This window comes from Barbus barbus (assembly GCF_936440315.1).
Source record: "Barbus barbus genome assembly, chromosome: 32".
NCBI lineage: Eukaryota > Metazoa > Chordata > Actinopteri > Cypriniformes > Cyprinidae > Barbus > Barbus barbus.
Window position 1 is genome coordinate 22,090,598 of NC_136760.1, and position 18,323 is coordinate 22,108,920.

Genomic DNA, 18,323 nt, shown 5'->3' on the forward strand with positions numbered 1-18,323 from the left:
CAAAATGAACAATATTATGAATTCACACCTAAATTCATATGCTCTTAATGTTGTTCCATTGAAAATGACACTTAAGAAAGTTAATGCTGCTATTTTCCACCCAACTACAGTTCACAGAGGCCATGGCTATTGAACTCCAAAAATGAACAAATAGACTAACATTCATAAAAGTGGTTCACAACTAGTGCAATATATTCCATAGCCTATACCTTTTGAGTGAGGAAAAGCGATCATAGCTAAAGAAGACGATGTACAAAGCACAATATAACAATTTTTTATTTTTGGAGCTTAAAAATGGGCATGGTGGTCACTGTAAAATGTGACCAGAAAAAGAAGCATCGTTTTGGGAGGACATTAAGGTGAGTAGTCCTAATGACAGGATTTTCGTTTAAAGGTGTACTGCTCCTTTTACAGCAGACACACACACACACACACACACACACACACACACACGCATACATACAAAATGAAAAAATGGACAGGCACTGAGAGGGAGAAAGTGAAATGGATGGAAAAGGAGAGAGTGTGATTAATTCGCTCTCACAGAAGGCAAACTGTTCATTAAACACCACGCGTTTTGTGTTAAATGGTTCCTGCCTGTCCCAAATTATTAGCTGCTATGTTAGGTAATCATTCCTTTTTTCCCCCTCATCCTCTCTCTATCTCTAACCTGCAATTATAACCTCAATTTCCTGTCTTGTTCATTTTCTGATGTCCTCGCCTACCTCCTTAACTCCTCTGCTGCTTACCTTATCAAAAACATATGCACATACAGGCACTATCCAAAGTAATGGAGTGTAATGCAGCAGCAAGTTTAATGAGTGGAATGAATAACGGTTTTAGCTGAGGGCCAAAGAGGAAAGATGAACTGGGTAAGTCCCTGTAAAGAGAGAGAGAGAGACACAGTATCCTCCGTTGACTTGCGGTCTGACTTCCCCCTTAGAGGCTGCCATGACCTTTACAACCTTTATACCCACCAACAAACTCAGAACTCTCTGTCCCAGCTTACCAATCGAAAATAGAACCTTTTGCTTCCCTCCTTCCTTCCTTCCTTGTCAATCTACTGATCTTATTGGATGCCAATGGCAAGCTAAACCCAGAAAGTCTGAGGAAGAGGCGACAGACTCCTTGTAGAAAAAATGAATAGAGAAAAAATTGCAATGCTACTCAATATGGCGGCTGTAGGAAAAATGGTGTGATATTAGCCAACATTTTGCTAGCTTCAACCAAAAACCCTCTCTAAAATGCTCCTTTACAGGAAACTCTTAAATAGTCAGACACTACTACATTTTAATAAAAATAAAAAAAGTTTCAGTTTAGTCAATAATTTTAAAGCCTGATTTCAGCTAAGTTTTTAAAAATTGTGTCAGTTTTAGCGGCTATTAGAAATATTAATATTAATTAATCATATTAGTGAAACAAAATTAGTCAGCAGGGGTCGTTGTCATTGACGTTTACACTCATACAATCCCAGGCAGTCAATATTAAAAATAATTCAATTGCCAATAATTCAGACAGCAACAAGAATGATGTTGTAATTAATATTTAATTTTACACCCTTTAAAACACTGCATACTTCTGCATATTTCCAAGGGGACTGCATTACTACCTAAAATGCAACATTAATTAAACATTAATTATTATTATTAGTAGTAAATTAAGTATATGTTTTATATAATATATTAAAATCAAGAACTGAATATACAATAATTTATACAATATAAATTAATACAATAATACAAAAATGTATACCCCCAATACTTGAGTATTTAGTTCTTGAAACTGTAATCACAAAATGTATTGTGAATAATTAATTCATATATTAACCCACACAGTTTCTGTTAGTAATAATAATAATTTATATACAACCCCAAATCAGAAAAAGTTGGGACAATATGAAAAACGGAAATAAAAAAAGAAAGTAGTGATTTCTAAATTTACTTTGACTTGTATTTCATTGCAGACAATATGAACACAAAATATTTCATGTTTTGTCTGGTCAACTTCATTTCATTTGTAAATATACATCCTTTCCTGTCATTCAGACCTGCAACACATTCCAAAAAAGGTTGGGACAGGAACAATTTAGGGCTAGTAATCAGGTAAATTGGTTAAATAATGATGTGATTTGAAACAGGTGATGTCAACAGGTGATTGTAATTATGATTTGGTACAAAAGCAGCATCCAAGAAAGGTCTAGTTCTTTAGGAACAAAGATGGGCAGAGGATCGCCAGTTTGCCAACAAATACATGAGAAAATTATTGAAATGTTTAAAAACAATGTTCCTCAAAGAAAGATAGGAAGAGATTTGGATGTTTCACCTTCAAGTGCATAACATAATTAAAAGATTCAAGGAATCTGGAGGAATTTCAGTGCGTAAAGGACAAGGGCGCAAGCCTAAGCTGAACAACCGTGATCTCCGATCCCTCAAGCGACACTGCATCAAGAATCGTCATTCATCTATAAGCGATATCACTACATGGGCTCAGGATTACTTTGGCAAACCTTTGTCAAGTACCACAATACGTAGTTACATACAAATGCCAGTTAAAACTGTAATGTGCCAAAAGGAAGCCCTATGTTAACCGTGTCCAGAAGCGCCGTCGACTTCTCTGGGCTCGCAGGCATCTGGGATGGACCATCACACAGTGGAAACGTGTACTGTGGTCAGATGAATCAGTATTTCAGTTATTTTTTGGGAGAAATGGATGCCGTGTGATCCGGACCAAAGAAGAAAAGGATCATCCAGACTGTTACCAGCAACAAGTCCAAAAGCCAGGGTCTGTCATGGTATGGGGTTGTGTCAGTGCCCTTGGCAAAGGTAACCTTCACTTCTGTGATGGCACCATTAATGCTGAAAAGTATAGAGATTTTGGAGCACAATATGCTGCCTTCAAGGAGACATTTTTCCAGGGACGCCCATGCCTATTTCAACAAGACAATGCAAAACCACATTCTGCACACATTACAAAGTCCTGGCTGCGGAGTGCGACAAAATGCACTCCGCAGGTGTTTGGGGTGGTGATGGTGCAGTGGATAAGACCCATGCCTTTGGTGTGAAAGACCCGTGTTCGAATCCACTGTGAGACACCAATGTGTCCCTGAGCAAGACACTTAACCCCCTAGTTGCTCCAGAGGCGTGCGACCTCTGACATATACAATTGTAAGTCGCTTTGGATAAAAGCGTCAGCTAAATGAATAAATGTAAAATGCGACAACGAAGACTGTTGCCCACCTTAAGACTTGTTTGCAGGAAGAATGGGACAAAATTACTCCTGAAACACTTCATCACTTGGTGTCTTCAGTCCCTAAACATCTTTTAAGTGTTGTGAAAAGGAATGGCAACATTACAAAGTGGTAAATGCTTTACGGTTCCAACTTTTTTTTTAAATGTTGCAAGAACCAAAACCGGAATACGTGTTTATTTTGAAAAAAAACCAATACAATTCATGAGGAACACATTAAATAATGTGCTGTTGTATTGTTTTCAATGTAATACAGGTCAAAGATAATTTAACAAAGTACTGTTTTCAGTTTGATTTTAATTTAACATACCGTCCCAACTTTTTCTGATTTGGGGTTGTGTGTGTGTATATCTCTATATATCTTAAGATGTTAAATTTTGTATTAAATAAATATATACAAATATTGTAATATTCAGTTTAGTTATTGTTTATCAACATACGATTCACACCCATACTATTTAGCTTTGTATGATTGTGTTTGAACATTTGAAATCAGAGTTCTGTTGAAGCAAAGGGAGTGTCGGCACAAGTGTAGGTCTTCTAGGAAACAAACCACACTTGGATCTTAAACAATGACCACAAAGACCTGTCCAGCATGAGGATATGGAGAGGGTGGGGAATGTCCTCCCAAAGGGCTCGGAGAGAACAAATCTCAAGGAACGCTTCCTTCTGCTCTATTAAAGAACGGTTTCCACAGACACATCCATCAAACTTTATGTAAGAGAGGACGTAATCTCTGTTTACCTAGCTTGTGTAATTGTTTCTATTCATAGCTAAAGATCTGAGAACTATAAGAGGTGGTGATGGTGTGGTGCATGTAAAGGATGGAGCAAATTAAACAGGATGACACAACAGATGTTACACCACCGCAGAGTCGCACAGCAGGGCGCTGTTTCGCTTCGGTTACATCCAATAGGTTTTCCAAGCAAAGATGTACAGGAACCGAGTTTACTTGTACTTCAGACACACACATGGTGCATCTGAACTTGTAGGATGCTTCGGTGTCCCCATTCCTCTTCCTCTCGTTCTGTGGGGTCCCCCCGCCCTTCCTGTCTGCTCTCAGAGGATGGGGCTCGGGGTCTGGCTCAGTCCTGGCCCCCCACTCTGGCTCCACAAGGCTGGATGCTGACCAGACTGGTGGGAGAGGACAGCAGAACTTGGCAGGCCACAGTGGAGAACATTCACAGCCAAGCCAAAGTCCTAAAGCACTGCCAGAGAATAACGGGGAGCTTGAAATGGCAAGAGCTAAGCAAAAGGACAACTATGGCTCTTGGATTTTACTTTGTATCTGGGATATTATAAGGCTTGCGTAAATCTGTTGCGAGTGTCAGCTGGGCTTTAACAAAACAAATCCACATTAAGGGATAGCTGCTGAGTTTGTGTGGACTCCAAGTTTCCAGAGACTTTAAAACAGGTGATTTTGTTTAACTCTTGTTTGTAGCACAGTGAATCTTCCAGGAGTCTGTTAAGTTACAGTTGACCGTAACATGAAAGCATAACAAAGTAGAACACTATTTAGTACTGTTTGTGCCTTAAATAAATTTAGGATTAAGTGCCAAGAACCTCACTTCAAAATGCCACTAGGTCATAAGCCATTGATCCATCCAATAATAGGTGATTTTATTTTTACATCTGTTGTATGAATCTCAAACAGCATCAGTATGTGTCATGCTTGTGATGCTTGAAATGTGATGGCTTTAAAGCAATATTTCACCCAAAAATGAAAATTCTGTCATTTACTCTCCCTCCTGTCATTCCAAACATGTATAAGTTTTTTTCTTATGTTGAACACAAAAGAAGATATTTTGAAGAATGTTGAAGAACCAAACGGTTGCTGGTCCCCATTGACTTCCATATTAGGGAAAGAAATATATGGAAGTCAATGGGGACCAGCAACTATTTGATTACCAGCATTCTTCAAAATATATTATTTTATGTTCAACATAAGAAAGGAACTCATACAGGTTTAGAACGACATGAGGGTGAGTAAATGATGACAATATGTTCATTGCATGAACTATCCCTTTAAAGTCATCTTCTTGAAACTTCTGAAATAAAAAAATAATAAATTGACCTATGTTGACATTCAGTTTCTGTTAATAAAATATCTTTTATAGTTACTATGTATTTCAAAATCAAAAATACAGCAAAAAATAGTAATATTGTGAAATATTATTGCAATTGCAATATATATATATATATATATATATATATATATATATATATATATATATATATATATATATAAATGTAGTTTATTCCTGTGATGGCAAATCTGAATTTTCATCAGCCATTACTCCAGTCTCCATTAGTCCAGTCCTGGACTATTTGGTGCTCAATAAACATTATTATTGATGTTGAAAACAGTTCTTACTACTTAATATTTTTGTCTCCTTGCTGAATACAATTTCTTAATGTCTTTTAAAAAATATTCTATTTCAAATAAATGCATTCATCATTCAGTTTCCTGAAAAATCACGGTTTCCACAAAAACAATATTTCACAATATTACTACTGTACTGTTTTTGATCAAATAAATGCAGCCTTGATGAGCATGTAAGACTACTTTCAAAATCATTAAAAAAACTTTAACTTATGAGTACACACAAATATGTAAGATTTGTATGAATTTCGAACAGCAAGCAACAATATGTGCTGTGCTTGTTGTTTACTCTTTATGAAACAAGCATGATGGCTTTAAAGTCTTCAACATAAAAGGTTTCAGAGGACCCCTTTGAACCCCCCGTCCTCCACTCTCATCTCCCCTAAACTAGTTTAAGGAACAGAGGCTCTGTGCAGCTTTCATATCTCCATGGTAACACACCCCCTTTGGGGTCCTTGTGGAGTTTTTGTGGCTACTCAATGTTGTTGTTTTTGAGTTTTGGCACAAAAACTCTGAATATAAGGCTGACAACAAAGCGTGATGATAAAGCATAAGCGTGATTAAAAAAGGATTCATCTCACAGAATATCTATGACATCACAGCCATTTCCCAGTGCGGCCATGTTCCTCGGGGTGCCTGTCTCTATTCGACTGCCTCTGGCTGTCTGTAGGAGGCCTTCCACTGACTGTGAATGGTCTTTTTGTTGGGGAACAGTGAGCCATTTCTGCTCCCACAGAAAGCCAGGGGTAATTTAGTGTGGATGCCAGGAAGTCTGAGCTCACAGAATGACAACAATGGCAAATGTTATTGCTCCACCTCAAGGGGTGGAAAAGAAAGGGACAGAAAAAAAAATAGCTATGGTGATTGAATTCTGCTTCAGCATCCTCCCACATGGCGATTTCCTCTTAAATCTCATGCGAGCTAGGAGGATCAAAACACAACCTTTATGGTGCTAAACAACCATTTGTGCTTTCAAGCATGCATCACGGGACATGCTTTATTGTGGCACACGATTCGGTGTGAGGTAGATCTTTTCCCCAACACAAACTAACAAATCACTTGAAAAGAAGAAGAAAGAACTGAACCAACTGTTCAAAATAGTCCACCAGAAACTTTTTGAAATTTGTCCTTGTCTGACATCTAGTGGGAAAGTATCATCACTGGTGTCAGGTTCAGATTCAGGGAATTATTTTTACACTTAAAACTATATCAAACATACAGTCTTAATATACTTCAACTGAATCATTTAAGCAATTATGGCTGTTACCTATAGAATTAAAATCACAAAGGCCTACCAAAGCATCTGTAAATAACGAAGAGGAACAACAGAATGTAAATAATTATTTATTATTAATTTACTTGCATTATAATTCGTTTTTATTTCATTTATTATTATTACAAATGATTAAAAAGCCCTCTAATGTGTAACGTCTCTGTAGAGTTTCCTGTAGTTTACAGTTTCATGTTTTTAGTTGTTGATCTTCTGTTTTCAAGGCTTATTTTTTTCTTATAAACTCACTTCATATTAACATTATCATTTATTTTTGATACTGCAAATACAGATAGCTCGACAGCAATGATTTTTTTTTCTCGTTTTACTCTTTTTATTTAGCCTAGCTGTTTTAATTTATTGTGATATTATCATGAACGTTATTTGTATATGAAGAGTTTATTTGCAAAAACAGACAACTCCGTTCTTTAACATTTTCAAAAACCATGTTTGTTTTTATTTATTGTTATCATGTTTTTATTGTGTTAGTTAGCTGTATTTTTAGTCATTTTTTAACCCAGCTGCAGTTTGATTGAGATTTATTGGACTGCACAATGAAGAAAAAAAAACAACAACATTCTTTTTTTAAATAGTTAAAAACGGAGTTATCTGTTTATGCAAATTATGAACTCCCTTTCGCAACAAAACACGGATGTCGCAAAATGTCATGTAATCAACTGTTAGGTCCGTTTAACCCTGTAAAAGCCAAATATAGAAAAACACACAAAAAAATTCTCAACCATTCAGATGTTGTTGTAGGAGGCCTTTGGGGCTGAAAATTGAGTGTTTTCAAAAATTTTATGTTTTAGTAAGTTTTTACAGAAATGTTCTAATATTGCAACATTGGGCTTAATGGGGAGCAGAATATCCTGTATTTTCACTCACTGTCTGAGCAACAATACAGAACTAAGGATTCATTTGCAGGCTTTTGCTTTTCCCAAACCAGTATATAACATGAATAATAATCTCAGTCATGTTGTTATGAAGAGTCATTTATTCCAACAACAAGAACTTTGACATTTATTTACATTATTTACAGTGATAGTCCCAGAAGCAGTTCTTGTCCTCTGAAAAACAGAGGCGGACATCACACTTGCTGCACTGGGTATTAGTATACCCTTTACTGCAATTTCTGCAGCGTCCTCTCTTTGTCTTCAGTGGAAAATGTCCAGTGAGGTCCGTGCGCACATCCAGAGGGGGGTGTGCACATGATTTTTTGGAAGAGGGACCGTTTGGACTCCCATCACCTAAGGATAGTCTCCTTGCAGCATTCAAAGGGCTCCCTGCTGCGACTGGGCTTTCATTGCCTGAAGATGGTCGTCCTCTCTTTGGAGTTTTGAGTGTTGTGTCCACCTGATTAGAAAAAAAAAGAATAAATATATCAATTCATATACATCTCAAACGCACATGAAGATACTAGTCTAATATATCACAAACAAGGCAAATAGCAGAAATAGATAATTACCAGGATGAGAGAGGATGCTAGCTGTGCCTGGAACTTTCTCATGTTCAGTATCTCCTTCTTTGGCATCCTGAGAGCTTGGCAGTGCCGCCTGTAGAGGAGCCAGGCGTTGACGACAGCGATGGTGATGGTGTGCCAGAAGATGTACATGTACCATCGCCGGGATTTCAGGGCATACTTGTATTTTGCTGTAAATGAGTCCAACAAATCCACACCTCCCATGAATTTGTTGTAGGTACCCACAATGTAAGGCCTTTCGACGTCAATGTAGGTTTTGGTGGCTTTGTCCCAGCGTTGAATCTCCTCCACAGGTTCTGGTCCAGCGAAGGATGACACAAGTGTGACTGGCCTGTTGTCGTACCATTTGACAGCACAAATGTTGTGTTTCCCCTCCACTCTGTGGTCAAAGCTTCCTCTGCCCTTCTTCTTCAAGCTTTTCTCATCTTCAAGATTGCAGTTGGGTAGGCGGACCTGCCTGGCTGTTCCCAAATAATGGATTCCTTGCTCAAGGAGCTTCACTACCAGTGGAACAGAGGTGAAGTAGTTGTCTGCGTAGATCTTGTAGTTTTGGCCCTTTGGAAGTGTGGAGGCAAGCTTCATTACAACATCACCTGACAATCCAAGTTCAGATTTGAATCGTACTCCATTGTTGCTCCCTTGGTAAACATCAAAGTCAAGCATCATGCCAGAGATTCCAGCTCTCACCCATACTTTAAACCCCCATGGGTGTGGCTTGCCTCGCATTTTCTGCTTGATGCTGCTGAACTTCCCCTTGAAAGGTATCATCATCTCATCCACAGAGTTGTGTTCTTCTGGTACCACCTGCAGGCAGTTCTCTCTGAGTGAATCAAGCCATGGTCTGAGTTTCCAGAGTTTGTCCCTCTTTTCAGTCTCTGACACTGTCAAATTGTTTACAAAATGTAATGCTGTCAACAGCGACTGGAATCTGTTGCGTGGCATCACATCAGCTACAGGTGGGTGCCGTGTGTCCGTCTCCCAGTACACACGGGTTCCAGGCATTTGTACCAGGCCCATCTTCAGGTACATGCCCAACGCTGTCTGTATTTCTTTTGTATTGGTATTAACCGATCTTCCGTAGTTTTGAATGCTGTACTCATTCGTATTTGTTGCCAGAGCTTGAACCATGTCTTCTGACACAAACTTTTGGAAGTATTGCAGTGGTGTGGAGGGAGGTGACATCATCTGTGAGAGCTGGACCAGAAAAATCAGTATTGGGACTGATAAAATCTTTTTTTTGCCAGCGATATCTGTCACGGGGCATGATGTGTTTGTTTGACTGAAGCTCAGTGTCCACATTGGCTGGGCAATCAGTGGGTTCTTGGGTTTCTTTGTCCACACAGGCATCGCTATCTGGTTCTTCGTCACTTGCATCAGTGTCGTCGAAATCCATGTCCACATCACTTTCTCCGTTTTGGACGATGGCAATTACATCCTGCACACTGTACCGAGGATCTTTCCTTGCTGGTGGCATTCTGAAATGGAAAAAATAAAATTGAAACAAATGTATATACAAATAGCACACATGCTTACTAGATTCTAGATTACCAGCAGGAAAGATGGGGTGGTGGGGACACTGATTTCATTATAAGAGTTCATCATCAAGTGTTTACACATTGCACTGAAGTAGCCCATTCACACATTTCACTGTATGGCTGACCTATTGTTAGGGCTGGGTATCGTTCCAAAAAATTTCGATACCGATACCTTGAGTTCGATACCGGTTCCTGAACGATACTTTTTTCGATACCAGTTTTATGAAATCAGTTTTAAGATTACATTAACTCAAAAAACTATTTATTAATGTTGATATTTATACAGACTCAAAGCCTCATCTCCTGAGCCACTGCACAAAAGGAACAAAATATATCCAACACAATAAATAAATAATTTTAATAAAGTTCAAATTGTTTTCAGTTTACACATCTGTTAGGCTACGTTTACATTAGTGCGTGTTCATTTTAAAACACATCATCATTTCTAGGTTGTTAAAGACTTCAAGAAATGTAAAATCTTCATCCACTTTCATAAGTGGGTGTTTTATTTTCTTTCACCATATGTTTTATTGTTATTAAATTCTGGTGTAGTAGGTCTAATTATTTGAATGCATAAAAACAACTTAGTTTATTTAAATGTATTCTTAAAATAGCCTTATAAAATGTTTTATTTTTCCTCAGAAGTTCTGTATCTGGTTTTCAAATGAAGACATAAAACATTAATTTAATTTCTTTAAATTATTGAAAATCAAAGTTTATTTATTTTGGCAAACAAAGGGGGTTTACTATTAAATTTTTAAAAAAATTAATAACTGTTGTGTGATCATTGCTAAAAAAAAATAATAATAAAGTTAATAATTTTAATAGTAGCAGTATGTACTGTCCGCTGAAAAATATTAATATATTTCTGCCGCAGTGTCTTCCAAGTTAAACCGAACTTTTATTTTGACGGGTTGCCTGGAATACCTTTACAGTTCTGTGTGTATATGATATGATGTAATTTTTACTCGAATCAAACGGTAAAATGCTCATTAATTGACTCTCACAGCAGTTCTGGAGATGTTGTTCATGTGTTTATGTCCTCATTTAGTTAGGCGGCAGACGCTGAAATCACCGAAGCCAGCGTCACTTCTGAGATGGACAACACACACACAGTGCATTAACATACAGACATCTGTCTCCACATCCCACTGAGAGAAAATGCGGGAAAACGCCTCTCTGAAATATGCATCAGTTCCTTTTCATCCCCTCTTCCCCTCACCCACCCTTCCTTTCACTCAACTCACTCAGAATGGTCAATAGTAGAATGTAATGTTTGCATTAATGCAAGTGATATTTACAGTCATGTTTGGTATCATTTGAATTGTCTCAGGGCGACTGGTACAATGGTCTCATTCTTATAAGAAGTAAACTAAAAGGTAATACGGATCCTGAGAGTTCAGAGATATTTTGCATACTGTAGAGGGTGGATCAACACCTAGTGGTTTTCATGCAAATTCCCTTCTGTCCCAAAAGGTGCTAACTCGACTTGATTAAATTGCAAATTACAATTGTTAGTTCCTGTCTCCAGTTTGGGGGATGTTTATTCTGGTCTGAGGTACTTAAGGAAATGTGGCAAAAGGGTCGGGGCGATTCTGTAACCAGAAGCCCGTAGTGTGGGCCTCAATGCTCACACTATGTATTTCTATAAAGTCAGGTATGCATCCTTGCATCCTTTACTCATAGATTTATCTTTGAGAATTCGATGTTTTGTATTGATATGATTTGATCTCTTTGAATTGCTGTGGAATTGACATAATACATACAGTATTTACCTGACTGAGAATAAATTGTTACATTTGACCTTATTCTGTTTTACTCTGTAATTATTGGCTCTAGTAGATTACGTTGCATCCTTGTTAAAGACATGAGCAACCGAATGAACGAGTAAATATAAAGTCAAGAGTTAACTAGAATAATCAAATATCAGAAGAATACAAATTAGAAATAGACAAGCAATCAATTTGTATTTCAAGCTAAATACGAGGTCATAAAAAAATGGAGTCAGATTAAATGATAAAATGGAGTCAGATTAGAGTTTAACTTAAATTGAAGAACTTTGCACATTGGAAAGACCGAACACGCAGGAACCCTTCTGCCGTGCCATTGGCTGCCGTCGTTGGACCAGTGGACGGACCTTACTTGCAGCCTGCGGTGGACATCCAACCCCGCCCACATCCAAGCATGACGTCAGAAGCCACGCCTGTGTCCAAATACGTCACATACCTATTATTTTGCACCAGGAAAAAGCATCGACATGAAGATAAGCCTAATTGTTTGCAAACCGAAGCAAAAGACGTTTGCTGTGTTGGTAAGTAAAAAAAAAAAAAAACATCTTTTGTCTTTAGGAAGACTTAAAACGTTGACAACTTGAATGTTTGTGTGCATATGTAAACAACAGTTCAGCATGCTTATGTGTTTTGAACTGTACACAGCCACGTTATTACTTAGATATCACTAATATATATATATATATATATATATATATATGTATGCGTGTCTGTTTGTTTGTTTGTGTGTGTTTGTGTGTGTGTGTGTGTGTGTGTGTGTGTTATCCAGCAAGAAGTGAAATTATGTGGTTCCTCAACCAAGATACTGTGGAAGGGTACTGTGATCAGTGTCATTAAAATATCATGTGTGTGGGGAGAGATGAATACATATATGAGAGTGATAGAGTGTGTATATGAGTAGGTAAGAGTGTTATTTAGCTATTATAAAAAAAGGGTTATTAAAAAAAATTGCACATTCAGTTTTATGTCACAGTCATTTTATGTCACAAAAAAACTGTGCACTATATATTTATTAGTGCACTGATTCTTACAACATATAATGAATGTTGAGTTAATGTGCAATTTTTTTATAACACTCATCTCACCCACTCACAGATATGTACTTACCACCCTACACACACACACACACACACAAAAACACTCACTCACATACAGATGATATTTTTAATGATATACACTGATCACAGTAACTTGGTTGAGCAACCACATCATTTCACTATGAATTGCAAGATAACTCTGTGTTTGTGACATATTATCTTTGTATTATTCTATATGAATGGAAAGATCACATAATGATTGTCAATCTTTGTCATGTTTTACAGCATTCTACACATTTTTGTTCCTAGCCTGATGCAGAGCAGTTCTGCCGGGATGAGGTGTTCCTGCTGCAGTTTCATCAGTAAAGAAAGGTCTGGAGGAATGGTGGGAGCATTTCTCTAGATACTGTAGTGATTGATTTTTGTGGTTTAAAATCATAAATATTCTTGTATGCAAAATGATGAGGTAAATACTATTTATGACAAATATTTAGTGGACCAACACACATGTATTCTGTATTTTTAACAGGAGTGCCAAGAGGACATAAAGTGGAAGTTTTTAAGAGACATTGGCCCAGTGTTGTGCTGGATACAGAGTCACCGTGAGTTATTCTGTGGGGAGGTGAAAGGGCCTGCTTTACTCCAGATGGACGGTAAAAATCAACAAAATGCCATCAAAGACAACCTGGGGTCGAATCAGATGAAGCAAGAGATGTCTTTTTATTCATCTCTCAGGACCTGCAGTGGGACATTCACATTCACACTCTTCAAGAACTGTACTCATCCAGAGTGAGCAAAAGGGCTGGCAAAATCACTCTGGACCCCTCACATCCAGCACACTCCCTCTTTGAACTGTTACCGTCTGGTCGACGCTACAGAGCTCTGAGCACCAGAACGACCAGACACAGGAACAGTTTCTTCCCTCAGGCCATATCTACCTCACAAACAGTTAAATGTTCTCCCCACTGTGCAATAAAACATGTGCAATACCAAATTATCCATACTTATATTTATTATACATATGTTTTTGATTTAATATATCATACATCTATCCACATTCCCTTGCATAATGTGTATATAGCACATCTGTACAATACAATATTCTGATTGTTTGAGTATCTGGAGGAGCTGGACACATTCATATCAAATTGTGTTGCTGAACAAGGCTTGAAAGTCCATGCCATGTTTCTGTGAATAATCTAACAAGGCAAGGAATCTCTCTGTGTAGTTTATGTATGTATGTATGTGTACTGCATTTCAAGAACTGTTTATCTGATCATTCAGCTGTTCATTTATGATAGTTGAAACATATCTCTTATAGAACATATTTTTTGTAAAAAAATGTATTTAGTTATTTTTGTAAAATAATAAATATAAAAATACCTAATGAATCAAGGGATGTCTGTTTATTCATCTTTAAATATGTGGAGGACCTGGACACACTTCATATGAAGTTTTGTTGATGAACAAGGCCTGAATGTCAATGTCATGTTGAATGAATGAATGAATGAATGAATGATGCATTTATATAGCGCTTTATTGTGTATTGCTGTACACCCAAAGCGCTTTACAATCATGGGGGGGGGGGGGGGGGGGGGGGGGGGTCTCTCCTCAACCACCACCAGTGTGCAGCATCCACTTGGATGATGCGACGGCAGCCACAGGACAACGGCGCCAGTGCGCTCACCACACACCAGCTACAGGTGGAGAGGAGAGAGAGATAGAGCCAATCAAGTGTATGTTACTTGTTATAATCTATCAAAGCAAGCAATCTCTGTTCAGCAAATGTATGTGTCTCCTACTGCATACTGTATGGAGAACTGTCAATCCTTTCATTCAAATGTTAACACTTGATAAGTGGAACAACACAACTTTATAAAATTAAATGACAATTATAAATTATAACAATGTGTTGTGACTTTTACAATAACAAAATCTAATTATCCCTTTTAAATTTTATAAATCTAAAAGGTGTCTTAGGTAGTTTAAAATCGATAGTAATAAATGAGAATTTATCTCATTACAATAAGGTTGAATAAGGTAAGGTGTAGAGGTTTTTTATTACAATTAGCCTCATTTAATCAAATTGAAGTGTTTTACAGGCTCTTGTGATGAGAAATCAGCTCTGTACATTAGACATATTAAATATATTACATTTAAGTTGTGCCATTTTAGCCTAGACATCCTTTAAATAAATAAGAACACGTGTATTAGTAAAACGAAAGGCAACATTATTTTATTTAGATCCCAGAAACTGCTGTAAATTGCTTGGACAAAACGTTACTTCCGGGTTTCCCGGGGAATAACAAGAGGTGACGTATACTATAGGGCGTGGTTTCTGACGTAGCGTTTTGACGTGGGCGTGTCTGTATTGGTATGGGCGTGGCTAGTGACGCCACACTTGGATGTGGGCGGGGTTGGATGTCCACCGCAGGATGCAGCGAGCCGAGGGGTCTGGCTGCAGACCGTGGGCGAGTGGAGCTCCACTCGCTAACAGGAAATACGTCACCTCCACACATAAATAATTCAAAATGGCGTCGCTGTGAGTTCTTCAAACTTTAACTCAGGTAATTTTATCTTATCATTGCTACAATGGTGAACTGACGCTGTCGTAACGTTCAGTGCAAGCAGAACGCACAGGGTTTGGATGAAATTACGCACAAATGGATGAATGAACACGATGGAATTAGACATTTCTAGCGAGCAATGTTGAACTAATGCCTATTAACTGGGAGCAGTTTAGTGTTGGGGATAGGTGAATGGTACTCTCAGATCAAATGCAGTGGCATTAATTAATATTAGCATCAATAAGTCTAAGTGTTTCATTTTCCTTGTAGATGTTGGCCCTTCATACCATTGTGGGCAGCATTGTGCAACACTTACTGCCATCAGCAATCTATATTTTAGTGGGACCTATGTGAGTTCTGTGTAGTACAATGAAGAAAGTAAGTCAGCTGTCTTTCTGTAGGGGAAAAATATCTTTATTATGGACCTCCACATCCCCCCAACATGGCTCCCACCCTTGAATTGTGACCCTTTAGACAGTCTTCCTGTAAGGACCTACCCATTTGTACAGCAATAAATAAACTGATTTGAATTGGCAACATAATATGCTTTCTTTAAGGTCGACTCCACAGAGAAAGATGCACTTATATTCCCACTGTGGACACAAGGGCATTTTTTGCTATGTGTAAGTGATGCATGCATTCTAAGAAAGTTTGTCAAGCTACACCGTTGATGTTAAAAAGAAGCATACGAAGATTCCTTTTTGCAACACTTATTGGAATATTCCACTTGACAAGTTATCTCATTGCCAAGACTATTCTCATAGGTGATGCTGCCACTCAAAAGAGGAATACTGTTCCTCGATTCACTGTATGCACAGCGGGAACAAGGCTTTGGCCACAAGCCCTACCGAGACATCTTGAGGTTACAACAGGATGATCTATTTTGGCAGTCATGTTCCCCTGACTTGCCCACATTAATGCAACTACTTTTGGCAGTCACGTTCCCCTGACTTTTCAATGCTGCTTAGGAAAACTGCACAGATATAGAACCTCCTCACGTTCAGAGGATGTAAGCATTGTTGGCATTTCTTGTTCAACCAAACACTGAATGTTCTGCATTGTTTGTGTTCCCCAGCTGAATCATACTCTGTGTATTTAAATTGTAAATATTCCTCGTAACGCTGTCTTGATTTTTATCAGGGCTGTTACACAACAGCTCATTCCTGGGCCATGGGAAGAACAGTCAGGCTTGGATGTTGAGGTAATATTCATTTACAGTACAATGAAAATGTACAAGAACAACATGTATAAGGTTGACCATCATTGTAAATTCTTCAAAATGGGTGTTCTTTCTTCAAACAGGGACTACCCCTACAACATTTTGGGATTGACTGTGGAGTATTCATGGTTATGGTGAGTTGCCAAGCTCATTTTCAGGATGTTTATTGATGTCCACACAACATCCATTGTGTCCACACCATGTCCATTATGCCCATTAACGCTATTACTGAGCACCTCATTTTTATTAATCTTTGTGAATTTTTGCTCATACACAGACATGGCAAAATATCAGCCTTTATGCTTTTATATTATGTCTGGTACATAACTATGGAGGCAGCATTTGATTTCACCATTGTAAGTGAAGTCTTAGTGTTAACATAAAAATGTTTAATGTTAATTGTTTTGAATTACCTTACAACTGTTCTTATGTTCAGGATGACATGCCATATCAGATGGCTGCTCTGCAATCCTCAGGCAGATTTGACATGCCAGAGATTTAACAACATTGTCAGCCAGGAGCATTTTCAACAGGAGGCACACTTCAGCTGGCTTGATAGTGAGTTCAAGAAGTGTGGTTGCCCCCTCTTGTTTTTTGTGGGTAATCTTACTCTCTTCCATTTCCAACATGAAACTTTTGACAGTTAAAGATGTTCATTTATTGTCTGAATTGTGACTTAATGTTCTGTCATAACTGTGTTTTGATTCTGAACAGGTGTAGTGAATTGGAAAATATATTCAAAGAGACATAATGAAATGTACAGAAAGCCGTACACCATCTCTAGGTGCAGTCGCCTACAGTGCAGCCAGCTTTACAAAGACTGTGGGGATGGCTACCAGGGAAATGGACAACGGGGAGTGCTTTTGGGGTTTTACTCCTCAGATGACCACCTTGACTACTGTAGCTGGGATTGCTTTACAGACGATGGAGGTCTTGGAACAGGCAAAGAGTGAAAGAGTGTGTATATGCGCGCACACAGTGTGTCTTTACTGTAACAATTTTGGTTACTTGCAATTCATGTTTTCAATATAGTGTAAGATGTTGTTTTTTTTGTTTTTTTTACTCCATTAAAATTGTTAAATTGTGGAAATTAGTCATTATTTTACTATTTGATTTGTTCAAGTTAATTTCATTTGTATAGCACATATACAACAGGCTGACCAACATGCTTTACAGATTATACCACATACACCGAAAAACAGACCAGACAAAATTTAATATAACAAAAAAAAAAAAAATGTATATATATTTAAAAAAAAGAAGGTATATGTTGTTATTTAGCTTAAAATACAAATGTTTCATTTAATGTTCACTGCTAAATATCACACTGTGTTTACTTTCTAAAATGTATGGAATGTTACATTGGTAGTTGAAATATGTATAGTTAAAAAATAAACATGAACAAAAGGCAGAGGACCTCAAAATGTGTATTTTAAACCTACTTCTATGGTTTTATGTCTGTAGTGCAAATTGCTGGGGCAAAAAAATAATAAAGAGAGCGCTGTCGTGTCATAAACCGTAAAAGCTTAGTTTATTATTATTAATGCCAAGATAAAAGTACAGAAAATATCAACATTATGTACAAAGAGGTGACATTATATGCAAAGCACCATTTATACATGTGTATATAACAATTAATAAATAGCGAGTGGAGGTGACGTATTTCCGCTCTTGAGTGGAGCTCCACTCGCCCTTGCCCGGACCAACATGGCGGACACGTCGCGAGTGGAGGTGACGTATTTCGGCGAGTGGAGGTGACGTATTTCCGCTCTTGAGTGGAGCTCCACTCACCTTTG

General features: G+C 37.9%; 1 protein-coding gene across 3 annotated transcripts; it reads left to right on the plus strand.

Moving 5' to 3' along the window:
- Window positions 1–15,168: 15,168 nt before the first annotated feature.
- On the plus strand, window positions 15,169–18,040 carry LOC306852548 (uncharacterized protein). Of its 3 annotated transcripts, XR_013782628.1 has the most exons (6): window positions 15,202–15,308; window positions 16,449–16,509; window positions 16,611–16,661; window positions 16,805–16,883; window positions 16,964–17,085; window positions 17,242–17,748. XR_013782628.1 is itself a non-coding variant. In XM_079389456.1 (5 exons), exons 2-5 carry the CDS (start codon window positions 16,502–16,504, stop codon window positions 17,478–17,480), a joined length of 420 nt encoding a protein of 139 aa, XP_079245582.1. In that variant the 5' UTR covers window positions 15,169–15,308; window positions 16,449–16,501; the 3' UTR covers window positions 17,481–18,040. The 3 variants fall into 3 exon arrangements, 2 of the variants coding, with proteins under 2 accessions (XP_079245582.1, XP_079245583.1); XM_079389456.1 differs by lacking the exon at window positions 16,805–16,883 and having other exon boundaries at window positions 15,169–15,308; window positions 17,242–18,040; XM_079389457.1 differs by lacking the exon at window positions 16,805–16,883 and having other exon boundaries at window positions 15,184–15,308; window positions 16,964–17,123; window positions 17,242–17,613.
- The last annotated feature ends 283 nt before the right edge of the window (window positions 18,041–18,323 follow it).

Coding starts and splice junctions, on each gene's coding strand:
- LOC306852548 (XM_079389456.1), top strand. Junction 16,662..16,963: donor GTGGAGTATTCATGGTTATG/GTGAGTTGCCAA, acceptor TCTTATGTTCAG/GATGACATGCCATATCAGAT. Junction 17,086..17,241: donor ACACTTCAGCTGGCTTGATA/GTGAGTTCAAGA, acceptor GATTCTGAACAG/GTGTAGTGAATTGGAAAATA.